The 14,563-nt window shown below is 45.3% G+C and overlaps 1 protein-coding gene across 1 annotated transcript; it reads right to left on the reverse strand.

Moving 5' to 3' along the window:
- kctd14 (potassium channel tetramerization domain containing 14) lies at positions 1-12,490 on the reverse strand. Its single transcript, XM_060826901.1, has 2 exons — positions 12,382-12,490; positions 1-3,745 (listed from the first exon to the last, which is right to left on the reverse strand). Exons 1-2 carry the CDS (start codon positions 12,439-12,441, stop codon positions 3,074-3,076), a joined length of 732 nt encoding a protein of 243 aa, XP_060682884.1. The 5' UTR covers positions 12,442-12,490; the 3' UTR covers positions 1-3,073.
- Between the last annotated feature and the right edge of the window lie 2,073 nt (positions 12,491-14,563).

The raw sequence follows: 14,563 nt of genomic DNA on the forward strand, positions 1-14,563 counted from the left end.
AACAGACATATTTAGCAGATTACCCAATCTGATTCCTCAAACATAGACCAACCTCGCAGAGTACACCACACCCAACTGCAATTGGAGAATGCATCATTGTTCCGAGTTTCACTGCGACATAGTTAAATGTCTTTCTGATCAGAGGCAGGGCTGACTGCAGGGACACAGCTGACCCACAGGTAGAACATGCCTGGTCCTGCAGCGAGACAGCTCTGCCCATTTCGAGGCCGACATCTTGCCACTACAGAACGTGGCAAGATGAGGGCTGATGTCAGTCCAGGAGCAGCTGCGAAGGTAAATGGGCCAATCGTGACTCTCCTCTTACAAACCATCCAATTCCCATTTCTGTCGACTTCCATGTTGATTAGCCATTCGTCCATTTTGTGTCAATTTGCCCACTTGTTTAGATATTTTTACGTGCACTATGGGCATCAATGGCAAGGTCAATTTTTGTTGCCCATCTCTAAGTGCCCTCTTACTGGGCTATTTCAGAGGGGCAGTTAAGAGTCAATCCCATAGCTGTGAGTCTGGAGTCACATGTAGACCAGACCGGGTAAGGACAGAAGAATACCTTCTGTAAAAAGGGATTAGTGAACCAGAAGGGGTTTTACAATAATTGATGATAGGAGTGGTGACCATGAAACTAAGCCAACATTTCATAAAAGTTTTATTCACTGTATTTAAGTTCATTTGAATACGATTTGAACCTACTTCTACAAAACATTAGCCCGTAACCCTGGATTACTAGTTTAATAACATCATCACCATCTCCCATTCATTCATGAGCCATAACTCATTAGCAATGCACTTAGTGCACTTCCCCATGTTGTGATGATGTTGCTCCTTTAACAAGGTTATGTTGTCCTTGGGTTTTTTTTAGGAGGTTATAAAGATGCAGGTTCTGAAATGTCTGGAGTTGATCTATCTGTTTTGAAAATAAAACACTTATTCAACAAAAGGGGAGTGGTCAGAACTCCCAGCTCAGCTTTTCTCTGGTTTGGTTTGGTTTGGGTTTTAGTAGTCTGGCTGTTCAGAGAAAGTAGTCAGTCAGCTTAGAGGCTGCTGGTCAAAGATACAGCTACATGGAACAAGGTGTTCCTCGCTGAATCTCTCTGCCGTCTCTCTCTCTTTCTCGTAAGGCCCTGTGTTTGATTTTTTTTTGCCAAAGGAGTGTATATGGGGATTGTTGCAGGTATTTGGAACAGCACCATTAAGTTGGCATAATCTGTTGGGTTTTTGGATAGGTTACATTATTCCATATTCTGTTCTCTTTTGGTTGTGTTTCATTCGGTAATCTTGCAAATAAATTCGGTTTTGTTTAAAACTAAGTGGTTGGGCCAACTGCATCACTCCTGGAATATCCACTGTACACCTACATAAAACAATTAGCAAAGTTAGGGTCTGGGCTAATGTCTTGAAATGTTTTGAGGCAGTCTGGCTTGGTCCATAACAGATTGGGGGCTCTTTGCGGGATTTAGTTCTGTAGTTCCAATTTGGGATTAGGGTTGCTGGACTGGAAGGCAGCGAGTGGTAGATGTTAATGCCTTTTGTCCTGGGTGTTGAATTCAGTTGGTTTAAACAGTGCTTGGGTTGGGACCGGTTCCTTCAGTCACCAAGGGTTTTCTGGGGAGGGGAAGAAGTGACTTTGGGGGCCCTGGAAAAGGTGAATAAAACCAAGCTACTGGAATTAGCAGACACTCTGGAGTTGCAGCTGCCTCTTTCCGTGAGAAAAGGAGAGACAATTATAGCAATAACTCAGCATTTAAGTTTACTGGTAACACCATCAGAATCCTTGGAGAATGACTAAAGTTGAATTGAAAATGAAGCAGCTTGAGTTAGAGGCAAAAGACAAGGAAAGGGCAACAGGAATGAAACGGTTTGAATTACAATTAAAGGCAGAGAAAAGAGAGAAGCAAGAGAAAAGGAGAGAGAGCAAATTTAGGGTCCGGGCTACTTTTTAGAAATGTTTTGAGGAGGTCTGGTCTGGTCCACAACAATGTCGCCTTGCTAAACTTAAAATAATTTTTGAATGAAGGCAAAATACCACGGATGCTAGAAATCTAAATCAACAATGTTCCCGTGCACTTTCTCTTGTGTGCATTAGTTGCCAACTCCAATGAGCTCCCCCTCCTGTTTTCCTAACTGGGTGAATTTCACTCTCCGTCTCTGCTATGGCAGAGAGGCAGTTGGACGATGATTGAAAGTCTAATACAATATTGCTTTTAAAAATGTGCAAAGTGCTTTAAATTCCATGGAGGATCAACATGAGTGATAATTGTACATATAGGAATCCAGGGTGTCAACAGATAATGACCGAGAGACACACCTGCTAACTGTGCGCCGTAATGTCTGAGAACAAATTAAATAAACAATGAAAGATTCTCTAGTCACATGGGTTTGAGTACTGCTGTGATGAAGCAGATATCTATGGATAGATACATCTGGGTTGAAGGTGTTTAAACACCTTGTACATCAGATTAAATAAATCAGATTGGAGATCGTTCCTAGACAGGAACAGCTCCCTTAAGGGCCGTATAGTGCCTCATTTCCTTGAGTTGTCCTTGTGCGTTGGAAATTAAAAAGAAAGAACACAGGGTCCATTTAATAGTTAAACAGCATTACAGCTGAAGAAAGTAACAGTGCAGATAGACATGCTGGTACAGGATGTAGTTAGTTTGGAGCCACACTGTATTTCCAGTGGCAGGTCTGTCAGTTTCAATGAGCCCAAATTTACAGTCAGTGGGATGGGATGTTTGGTGAGTTGTCTTGATCTGGAATATGACGTGTGTAAAGATCGTGGGTCCAGAATTGAACAGTGGTTTTCGAAAGAGAATTGGGTAAACATTCAAAAAGGAGAAATTTTTAGGACTATGAGGAAGTGTTGGAGATTTGTCGGACAGCTCTTCCGAAGAGCTGACACAGACATTACAGGCAGAATGGCCTTGTGTGCTTTATCATTCTGTGATTCTCGTTTAGCTTCAAAATGCAACATCCTCGCTTCACACATACAATTGCACAATATCCTGATTGTCCTATGCCTCCTAGGTAGGCGATGGGGTCATTACATTGGGTATTACCACCACGTAAAGGTGAATTTGTAGAGGAATTCACAAGGTCGAACAAGGAACCCTTTCCCTATCTCGTGAGGCCTGTAGGAGGCACTGTAGCCTTTGCTTTCGATGTCCAATTTGATGCAGTAGAGTAGGTCAGAGATGGATGGAGATGCTTTCCAGGGTCCGAATCTCACCACCGACTCCTTGTCTGTGTCCAGGCCATTCACTGCCTCATGGCATTTGGCTGCATCCTCCTCGTTTCTGACCACGCACACTGTTACGGTGGACTGGCGAGAAGCCACAGCTTCCGCCCTGGCCACTCGCACCATCACCTCAATGTTCTCCTGGTAATTGGGCACCCTGGCCAGGAACTGCCTCCGGCCCACCATCTCGCCGAAGATCTTGGGTGAGTCCTCCAGCAGCTTTACCAAGGGCTCAATGCCATAGAACAAGGCTTCCTGGTAGACCACCTGGGCCAGACTGGGCGGGGGGTCTTGCCCCCGGAGGAAGTCAAGCACGTGCTTGAAGTGAGTCCCATCCCGGTCGATGAAGTACCTCCCTTCCAAGTCCACCTTGGGTCTGGATGGACCGCTGAACATCTCAGCCAGCTTGGACCGTGGATACTTGAGCAGAGTTCCAAGAGCAGTGGAGTAAATGTGACCCCCAACATTCAGGTTGATCACCGACGAAGCCTAGAGAAACAATACAAGAAGAATGAACCTGGGGAAGTTAAAATCCTGTCTTTCTGCAGCCCCCCCCCCCATTCTTCATTCATCCTGGTTCATGGATCCCAAGGTCCTCACCTCACCAAATAGCCATTCCTCAGGAGTGACTCTAATCCCCAGCATCTGCAGTACTCACTTCTGCCTATTCCTCAGGAGTGACTGTGAACTCAAAGCATTGGGAATTAACAAATCCGGACCGAATGCAAATTCAATTAATAAATCTGGAATATTACAGCTTTCCAAATTCCAGATGACAAAGCAGGCAACCATTGTACTAATCAAATTAATTAGAATTTTAAAATTAAAATTTCATTCATTCAGGATGTGAATCACTGGCAGGGCCAACATTTATTGCCCTTAATACTTGCAAATAAGAGTCAACCATATGGGTTGAAGCCACATGTAGGCCAAATACACTAAGGATGACAGATTTCCTTCCCTAAAATACATTAAATGGGTTTTTTATGTGAAGTTAGCTTTTTAAAATTGAATTTGATTCCCTCTCCTTTGTAGGATTTGAACTTGTATCCCCCAGGATTCCAGATTCCTACTTCAGTGACATTGCCACTACCCTAGTCCTTTTATTAATGGTCTGTTAAGACTGTGATACTCTCATTGTGTTAGCAGTGGGGAACTTCCTGTAAATGCTTGTTGGCTGAGTCATCCTGAGGTAAAGGCACAGCCCAAACATTCCATTTCCATTTGGAGATGACAATTATTAGTTGTTCAAACATTGCTGAGCTGACCAGCATGAGCATTGCAATGTTTGAACAATATGAAATATTGTTACAGCAACATAGGAACAGGCATTGGCCATTCAGTCCCTTGAGACCGTTTCATGCCACTAAATGATAACTGAATCACCTTCTAAATCCATCTCCTCACCTCGGTTCCAAAATCTATCAATTTTTAATCAATCTAGCCCCAACTAATGTATTTTTGGAGGTGAACGTTCCAGGTTTTTGCTACCAGTTTGTTGACACCAGGCTAGCAAGTCGAAGGTTGTGAATTCAAATGGGAGGAGGTGAAATTGAGTTCACTGAATAGGGTAGTTTGAAGATTGGTGTGAAAAATAGTTCCTTCAGGGTGCAGGTAGAATGCCTTTGCTCAGTCTGATCTTGGATATTAACTAGTTCCCTTAGTGGCCAGCGGCTCAGTGGATCACCCATGGACTAAGGAACCAATTTGGTGAGGGACCCAACATGCAAGAGTGATCTCCTTGATGAAAGCCACACCAGCCTTCCTGTCACAGGCACATTTGTCCATGGTAACTCCGATAAGAATGACCACAGTCCATTAGGCCATGCCTGACATGCAGACTGAGGGACGCGGACAAGGACAATTCCACTGTACTAGGCATTAGATAGCAGAACCACAACCTGTGGCAGAATGGTAATGTTGCTGGGCTACAATCCAGAGCCATGGAGTTCAAATCCCACCACAGCAGCTGCTGTAGTTTAAATTCAGTGCATGCATTTCGAATCACAACCTATTGGGCAGCAGCAGACTGGCTCAGTAGTTAGACACTGCTGCCTCACAGGACTTGGGTTCAATTCCACCCTAGGTTGACTGTCTTTGTGGAGTTTGCCTGTGTCTGTGTGGGTGCTCTGCTTTCTTTCCACAGTCCAAAAGTGTGCTGGTTAGATGGATTGGCCTTGGGAAATATAGGGGTAGGAGGGTCAGGTCTGTGGGGTATGCTCTTTGGTGAATTGGCCATAATGCCTGCCCCCACATTGTAGGGACCCTAGTGATGGTGAGTGTAGAATTTTCAGTCTTTGTAAAAACCCACCTGGTTCACTAGTGCCCTTTAACGAAGGAAATCTGCCATCCTTACCTCGTCTGGCCTAAATGCATGTACTAACTTGCTGAAATTGTCAAGAATGTTACTTAGTTCGAGGGAAGTAGGGATGGACTGGAATCACCCCTATTGAAAAGAGTACAATGTCCTTCAATCACTAGTAATGTCATTACATTCAGTGGGAGTAGGCCCTTCCATTAACGTGTTTTGATACAACAAATGAGGAGTAACAGTTTCTGCTGAACTAAAAGCCAAAAATCAGGAGACAAATTTAATGTTTGGGTAAAAAAAAATCTAGAAACCTTTTGTTACACAGGAGTTGATGAGATCTGGAATGCATTGTTTGAAATAGGATGGATTTTTCCACAGTAAGAGGTAAAATTGCTGCTGCTGGAAATCAGAAATGAAACAGAAATAATTAGGAGAACACAGCAGGCCTGGTAGCATCTGTGCAGAGAGAAAGCAGAGTTAACTTTTCAGGTCTAGTTCTGAAGATGGGTCACTGAATATGAAATGTTTACTCTGCTTTCTCTCCACAGATGTTGTCAGACCTGCTGAGTTCTCCTAATTATTTCTGTTTTTATTTGCTCTTTTATCCAATAAAGGAGTTGGATATATATTTAGAGCATAAGAATTCATTTTTTAAGTAGGCCATTCAGCCCATTGAGTTTGCTCCGCCATGCAGTCATGGTGAATAAGTTTCTCAACTCCATTCTCCTGACTTCAGTGCATAACCCTTGATTCCCTTGACAATCGAGAACCTATCTATCTTAAATATACTCAGTGACCTGGCCTCCACAGCCTTCTGTGGCAGTGAATTCAATAGATTCACCACTCTCTGGATGAAGATGTTTCTCCTTATCTTTTTTCTAAAAGATCTTCCATTTACTCTATGGCTGTGCCCTCAGGTCCTAGTCTGTCCTACCAATGGAACAACTTCCCAACATCTACTCTGTCCATGCCTTTCAGTATTCTGATAGCTTCAATCAGACCCACCCCCCTCATCCTTCTAAACTCCATTGAGTATAAATCCAGAGTCCTCAAACTTTCCTCATATGTTAAGCTTTTCATTCCTGGTATCAGTCTTGCAAACCTCCTCTGATCATGCTCCAGGGCCAGTACATCCTTCTGGAGATATGGGGCCCAAAATTGCACACAATACAATACTCCAAATGCGGTCTGACCAGAGCCTTATAGTGCCTTAGAAGCACATCCCTGCTTTTATATTCAAGTACTCTCAAAATAAATGTCATCATTGCATTTGCCTTCCTAACTACTGACTCAACCTGCAAGTTGACCTGGAACGAATCCTGGACTAGAACTCCCAAGTCTTTGCACTGTGATAGCCTACAATGTCAAGACAGCATTTAGCGAAGTGGTCTGGGCAGAAGGTGGGACCGATGTAGAACTACACAATCCCTACAGAATGAAAGCAGGCTATTTGGACAATCGAGTCCATACCGACCCTCTGAAGAGCATTCCACCCAGACCCACCCCCTACACCATCCCTGTAACCCTGCATTTCCCATCGCTAACCCACCCAGCCTGCATATCCCTGGTAGTATGGGGCGATTTAGCATGACCAATCTGCATGTCTTTGGACTGTGTGAGGAAACCAGACTGTCCAAATGGAACCCACACAAACATGGGGAGAATGTCCAAAATTCACACAGACAGTCACCCAAAGATGGAATCGAACTACGATCCCTGGCGCTGTGAGGTAGCAGTGCTAACCACTGAGCCACTGTGCCATGGAGCAAAAGGAAAATACCCAGCAGGCTCTGCACTCAGGTCTGGCACAAAGGGAGAGAATTTGGCTCCTTGGATGTCAACCATCCCTCAAACTGCCTGAAGAAAGACTCCTTATCCTAACACGGAAATTGATGTTGACCAATGTTCCTGCGTTGGAGGTTTCACAAGATGGTCTCCAACCTCCCTTCATTCCTCCCCTCGCCTTTGGCTGTAGGATAGGGTGGAACAATGAGAACGAATACACCAGGAAACTAATCAGTAAGTGAATGGATTATCTTGACCTGATTAGATAGAGTTGCAGAGTTTTTCCAGCATGGAAGGAGGCCCTTCAGCCCATTGTATCCATGCTGGTCATTAATCATTCATCTATTTCAATCCCATTTTCCAGCCCTTAGCCTATGCCTTGTATGCTATAGTGTTTTAAGTGCTGATCTAAACACTTCTTAAATATCTTGAGGGTTCTCACCTCTCCTGGCCTTTTAAGCAGGGATTTCCAGGAAACCACCAGCCCCTAGGTGAAGTTATTTGCCCTCAAAAACCCTCTAAACCTCCTGCTCCTTGCTTTAAAACTGTGCTCTCCCCACCCAGTTATTGACCTCCTCCTACAAAAGGGAAATATTTCATCCCATCTATTTCCCCAGATATATTCCATCTGGATCCCTTCACCCTTCTCTGCTCTAAGGAAGACAACCCCAGTATACCCAGCATCTCTCCACTGCTGAAATGCTCCATCCTGAGCAGCACACTGGTGGATCTCCTCTGCACCCCCTCCAGTGCAATCACATCCCTTCTACAGAGCTGCACACAGTACTCCAGCTGTGGCCTCACCAAAGTCCTATAGAGCTCCAACATAACCTCCCTGCTCTTAAATTCTATGTCTTGATTGATAAAGACAAGCTTCCCATCAGGGGAAAGCCAGACGCAAGGGGAGAGACATAGCTTTCAGATGCCACCAGACTGGGGCCATTGGAAGACACCTCCCTTGACCTGATAAGTAGGTTACCATAATTTCCAAGACAGGAAGCTAGGCATCTTGCCTGTCTGCAGAGATCAGCATATTAAAGCCCTCAGATGTCAATTAATTGATGAGTGAAGGGCTTTAGCTTAAGAAAGGTGCCCATTGAACCTCTTACTCAGAACATTTTGTGAATTGGCAAGAAGGGGGATTGACGTTCTCGCTAGGGTCAACTTGCCCAATTTCATCCCTTCCTCATCAGAATGGGAAACATTGGGGTGGTAATGGCCTATTGGTATTATCACAGGGCTGGGCAAAAGTGAGGACTGCAGATGCTGGAAACCAGAGTTTAGATCAGAGTGGTGCTGGAAGAGCACAGCAGGTCAGGCAGCATCCGAGAAGCAGGAAAATTGACGTTTCGGGCAAAAGCCCTTCATCAGGAATGGAGGCAGGGAGCCTCCAGGGTGGAGAGATAAATGGGGGGGGGGGGGTGTGGGATAAATGTGGAGAAGGTAGCAAAGAGTACAATAGCTGAATGGGGCGGGATGGAGGTGATAGGTCAGGGAGGAGGATGGAGCGGATAGGTGGGAAGGGAGATTGGCAGGTGGGTCAGGTCATGAGGATGGTGCTGAGCTAGAAGGTTGGAACTGGGGTAAGGTGAGGAAGGGGAAATGAGTAAACTGGATAAGTCCACATTGATGCCCTGGGGTTGAAGTGTTCCAAGAGGATGAGGATGAGGCGTTCTTTCTCCAGGTGTTGGGTGGTGAGGGAGCGGCAGTGGAGGAGGCTCAGGACCTGCATGTCCTCAGCAAAGTGGGAGGGGGAGTTGAAATGTTGGGCCACGGGGCGGTGTGGTTGATTGGTGCAGGTGTCCCAGAGATGTTCCCTGAAGCGCTCTGCGAGGAGGCATCCAGTCTCCCCAGTGTAGAGGAGACCGCATCGGGAACAACGGATACAATAAATGATATTGGTGGATGAGCAGTGAAACTTTGATGGATGTGGAAGGCTCCTTTGAGGCCTTGGATGGAGGTGAGGGAGGAGGTGTGGGTGCAGGTTTTTCAATTCCTGTGGTGGCAGGGGAAGGTGCCAGGACGGGAGGGTGGGTTGTAGGGGTGCGTGGACCTGACCAGGTGGTCACAGAGGGAACGGTCTTTGAGGAAAGTAGAAAGGGATGGAGAGGGAAATATATCCCTGGTGGTGGGATCTGTTTAAAGGTGGCGGAAATGTCGGCAGATGTTGTAGTTAATGCGAAGGTTGGTAGGGTGGAAGATGAGCACCGGGGGGTTCTGTCCTTGTTACGGTTGGAGCGATGGGGTTTGAGGGCGGAGGTGCGGGATGTGGATGAGATGCTTTGAAGAGCATCTTTAACCACGTGGGAAGGGAAATTGCGGTCTCTAAAGATGGAGGCCATCTGGTGTGTTCTGTGGTGGAACTGGTCCTCCTGGAAGCAGATACGGTGGAGGTGGAGGAATTTGGAACATGGGATGGCATTTTTGCAGGAGGTAGGGTGGGAAAAGGTGTAATCCAGATAGCTGTGGGAGTCGTTGGGTTTGTAAAAAATGTCAGTGTCAAGTCGGTCGTCATTAATGGAGAGGTCCAGGAAGGGGAGGGAGGAGTCAGAGATGGTTCAGGTGAATTTAAGGTCAGGGTGGAATGTGTTGGTGAAGTTGATGAATTGCTCAACCTCCTCACGGGAGCACGAGGTGGTTCCGATCATAAACCAGCCGTCCAGCCAACTGAAAAGGTATGCATGGAGAAAACAGGAACAGGGGACTGAATTGGGATGATCAACACGATCATATGAAATGGCAAAGCAGGCTCGAAGGGCCGAATGGCCTACTTCAGTTCTAACTTTCAATGTTTGACCACCTTTTCAAGAAGAGAGTTTCTAGGAATCACTACCCTCAGAAAACAAATTCTCCACATCTTTGCCATAAATAGATAATGTCTGATTTTTAAACAGTGAGCTCTTAAAACTAAATTCCCCCATAAAAGGAAACATCCCCGCCACATGCACCCTGTTAGAACCCCTCAAGATCATGTATGACTCAATCAAATCACATCTTAGTCTTCTCAACTCTAACAGATACAACTCTAAACAGTCTTAGCCTTTCCCTCCAAGACAACCCATCATTCCAGATGTTAGTCTGGGAAACCTTCTCTGATCTGTTTCCGATGCATGTACATCCTTCTTAAGTAAGGAGAGCAGATAAATGCCAACGTGCAGCAGTGGGGACGAATGGCCTATTTCTGTGTTGTAATTTTGTGTAATTCTAGAGCAACCCTCAGAGTCTCCTGGACGGATAAAATATAATGGTTTGAATATTGCTAATGAAGAAGTTGATTCCAGTTGCTGGACAATCAATGTTTTCCCAGTTGGTGACTATTCACATTATTTGGTCATTGGTTGGCTATTATTGATTACAAAGAAACTGGATTTTCAAAGCCGAGAAAATAGATATCAATTGTTCCTTGTCTATCCACCTGTTAAAGCCTCTCCCATCCAGAACATTTAAAAAATCAACAAAATGATTTTTTAATGGAATATGGACATCCCTAATGACTTGAACTGAATGGCCCTATGAGAGGGTGGTTGAGCGTCAAGCACATTGCTGTGGGTCTGGAGTCACATAGCAACAGACCAGCTAAAAATGGAAGAATACCGTTCCTACAGGACATTAGTGAACCAGACGAGTTTTTTTCCAAAGAAATCACCACCAGACTTGCCTTTAACTCCAGACTCAGTAAATCCAAATAGAAATTGTTGGGAAAAAAACTCAGCCGGTCTGGCAACATCTGTGATGAGTTAACCTTTCAGGTCCAGTGAAAAACAGGGTCAGTTCTCAAGAAATGTCACTGGATCTGAAGTGTTAACTCTGCCTTCTCTCCACAGATACTGCCAGACCTGTTGAGTTTCTCCTGCACTTTCTGTTTTTTGTTTCTGATTTCCGACATCTATGGTCCTTTTGGATTTTGTTTAAACTCAATCTGCCACAGTGGGATTTAAACACACATCTCTTAACTATTATTCTGAAGCTCTGGATTGTTAGTCTGGTGACGTTATCTCAATACCACCACCATCACCACATAAGAACATAAATAGGAGCAGGGGTAGGCCATCTGGCCACTCAAGCCTTCTCTGCCATTCAATATGTTTCATGGCCGTTTTTTTTGTGGGTTCAGCTCCACTTACCAACCGGCTCACCATGACCCTTAATTCCTCGACTGTTCAAAAATCTTTGCCTTAAAAACATTCAGCGAGATAGTCTCAACTGTTTCCCTGAGCAGGGAATTCCACAGATTTCGGGTGAAAAATTCTTCTTCAACTCAGTTCGAAATCTGCTCCCCTTTATTTTGAGGCTATGCCCCTTGTGCTAGTTTCACCGGCCAGTGGAAACAGCCTCCCTGCTTCTATCTTACTTATTAACTTCATAATTTTATATGTTTCTATAAGACCTCACCTCATGCTTCTAGATTCTAATAAGGATAGTCCCAGTCTTCTCAATCTCGTGTCATAATCTCATGAGGAATTGGTTTAGGAGTGTCGAACTTTGAAATCAGCGCTCCCGGATCCACTATATGCCTGTGACCCACACTGAGACAGAGATCCCTCTACCTCCACTACACTCCAGAATGGAAAAGGGAGGAGCTTTTTAACAAAACAGTGACAGTCATCTGTACCCATCCCCCACACTGTGCATAAACACAGCTGCTACCAGAGACACAGCAAGATAGTAAGGGTGACGGTAAGAGTAAAGGAGAGAGAGCAAGACGGAATAACACAAAATGAGGAAAAACAAAGAAAACCAGAGTGGGCAAAAAAGAGAGGTGAAGTGATCAGAGAGAAAGGGGGGAGAGAGAAAGAGAGAGAGAAAGGGAGAAACAGAGAGTAGAGGAGGAAAAGCGGAACAATTGATAATGGGGGACAGAGAAAAAGAGGGCAAAAAGAAGGGATAGGAGAGAAAGAGAGGGGAAGATAGGGAGAGGAAAGAGAGAAGAGGAGATAAGGAGAGAGAGTGAGAGAAGGGAGTAACAATCTAGAAACTATCCATTACAGAATTAGTAACTTTACAACCAGAGACAGAAGTTGAAACTTACACTTTGGGGGCTGCCCATGTTGGGTTTCACCGAAGTTCCTCTGGAGCCTGTGGAACTCATTCTGCCTGTCTGTCCGTCTGTGAGTGTGTGTTCCAGCTGCTCAGCAATACAGGACCAGAGGCACCTGCTGAAGGAATTCCTACGTAAACAGTCAGGTGGAATAGGGCGGGCCAGCATTGTCACTCAGCACAGTCAAAGACACGAATGCAATCCTGCCAGAGAGAAGGCAAGGCAAGAATTTAAAGTCACAGTCCACACACTGTGCTGTTTATTCAACGTGGAATGGAACCCGCCCAATTAAAGAAATGCACAAAGCATATCCACATACAAGTCCATAACTCCCTGAAAGTGGCCACACAAGTAGATAGGGTGGTAAAGAAGGTATATGGCATGAGTGCCTTTATTGTTCAGGGAACTGAGTGCAAGGATCAGGGTGTCATGTTGCAGCTTTATAAGACTTTGGTTAGACCCCACTTAGAGTATTGTGTTCAATTCTGGTCTCCACATTACAGGAAGGATGTGGAGGCTTTGGAGAGGGTGCAGAGGAGGTTGACCAGGATGCTGCCTGGCTTAGAGGGTAAGAACTATAAGGAGAGGCTAGAAAAATGCAGGTTGTTTCCTCTGGAGCAGCAGAGGTTGAGGAGACACATGACAGAAATTTATAAAATTATGAGAGGCATAAATAGAATTGACGGTCAGAATCATTTCCCCAGAACTGAAATGCCTAATACTGGAGGGCATTAAGATGAGAGGGAGAAAATTCAAAGGAGATGTGAGAGACAAGTTTTTTTACACAGAGAGTGGGAGGTGGCTGGAACACACTGCCAGGGGTGGTGGTGGAGGTAGATACAATAGGGACGTTTAAGGAACTTCTAAATGAAAGTGGTCTTGGAATTGGAAGGTGCTGCCTGAGGATCTTTGGCGAATTTCTGCAGTGTGTCTTGGAGATAGTACACACTGCTGCTACTGAGCATCAGTGATGGAGGGAGTGGGTGTTTGTGGATGTAGTTCCAATCAAGTGGTTGCTTTGTCCTGAGTGGTGTCAAGCTTCTTTTGTGTTGTTGGAGCTGCACCCATCCAGGCAAGTGAGGAGTATTCCATCACACTCCTGACCTGTGCCTTGTAGATGGTAGCCAGATTTTGGGGAGTCAGGAGGTGAGTTACTCGCCGCAGTATTCCTAGCCTGTGACCTGCTCTTGTGTTTAGTTGGTGAATCTAGTTGAGTTTCTGGTCAATGATAACCCCCAGGATGTTAACAGTGGGGAATTCAGTGATGGTAACACCATTGAATGTCAAGGGGCAGTAGTTAGCTTGTCTCTTATTGGAGATCGTCATAGCCTGGCATTTGTGGCGTGAATGTATCTTGCCACTTGCCAGTCCAAACCTTGATAATGCCCAGATCTTGTTGCATTTGAACACAGACTGCCTCAGCATCAGAAGAATCACAACTGGTGCTGAACGTTGTGCAATCAACAGCAAACGTCCCCACTTCTGACCTCATGATAGAGGGAAGGTCATTGATAAAGCAGCTGGAGACAGTTGGGCCTAAGACATGACCCTGAGAAACTCCTGCAGAGATGGCTCAGTGGTTAACACTGCTGCATCACAGGACCAGAGACCTGGGTTTGATTCCAGCCTCAGGCAACTGAATGTGTGGAGTTTGCACATTCTCTCTGCAGCTACGTGGATTTCCTCTATGTGATCCAGTTTCCTCCCATAGTCCAAAGGTGTGCAGGTTAGGTGAATTGACAGTGCTAAATTATCCATGGTGTTCAAGGATGTGTAGGTTAGATGCATCGGGTAGGAGAATGGGTCTGGGTGGATTACTCTTCAGAGGGTCAGTGTGGACTGGTTGGGCCAAATGGCCTGTTTCCACAGTGTAGGGTTTCTATGAGATGTCCTGAAGCTGAGTTGACTGATCTCCAACAACCACAACTATCTGTTCTGTGTCAGGCATGACTCCAACCAGCACAGAGTTTTCCCCCGATACCCATTGAGTCTAGTTTAACTCAGGCTCTTTGATGCCACACTCAGTTGAATGCAGCCTTGATGTCAAGAGCTGTCACTCTCCCCTCCCCTCTGGAATTTAGCTGTTTTGTCCATGAGGTCAGGAGCTGAGTGGCCCTGGTGGAACCCAAACTGGGCAGATATAGCACTGTGGATGACACCTTCCATTATTTTA

This window comes from Hemiscyllium ocellatum, chromosome 6 (assembly GCF_020745735.1).
Source record: "Hemiscyllium ocellatum isolate sHemOce1 chromosome 6, sHemOce1.pat.X.cur, whole genome shotgun sequence".
Lineage (NCBI taxonomy): Eukaryota > Metazoa > Chordata > Chondrichthyes > Orectolobiformes > Hemiscylliidae > Hemiscyllium > Hemiscyllium ocellatum.

Bases quoted from the DNA above. Each gene is read 5' to 3' on its own strand.
- kctd14 (XM_060826901.1), bottom strand. From the start codon at position 12,441: ATGAGTTCCACAGGCTCCAGAGGAACTTCGGTGAAACCCAACATGGGC. The intron at 3,746-12,381 runs GTAAGTTTCAAC...TTGTTTCTCTAG, and splicing joins ACATGGGCAGCCCCCAAAGT to GCTTCGTCGGTGATCAACCT.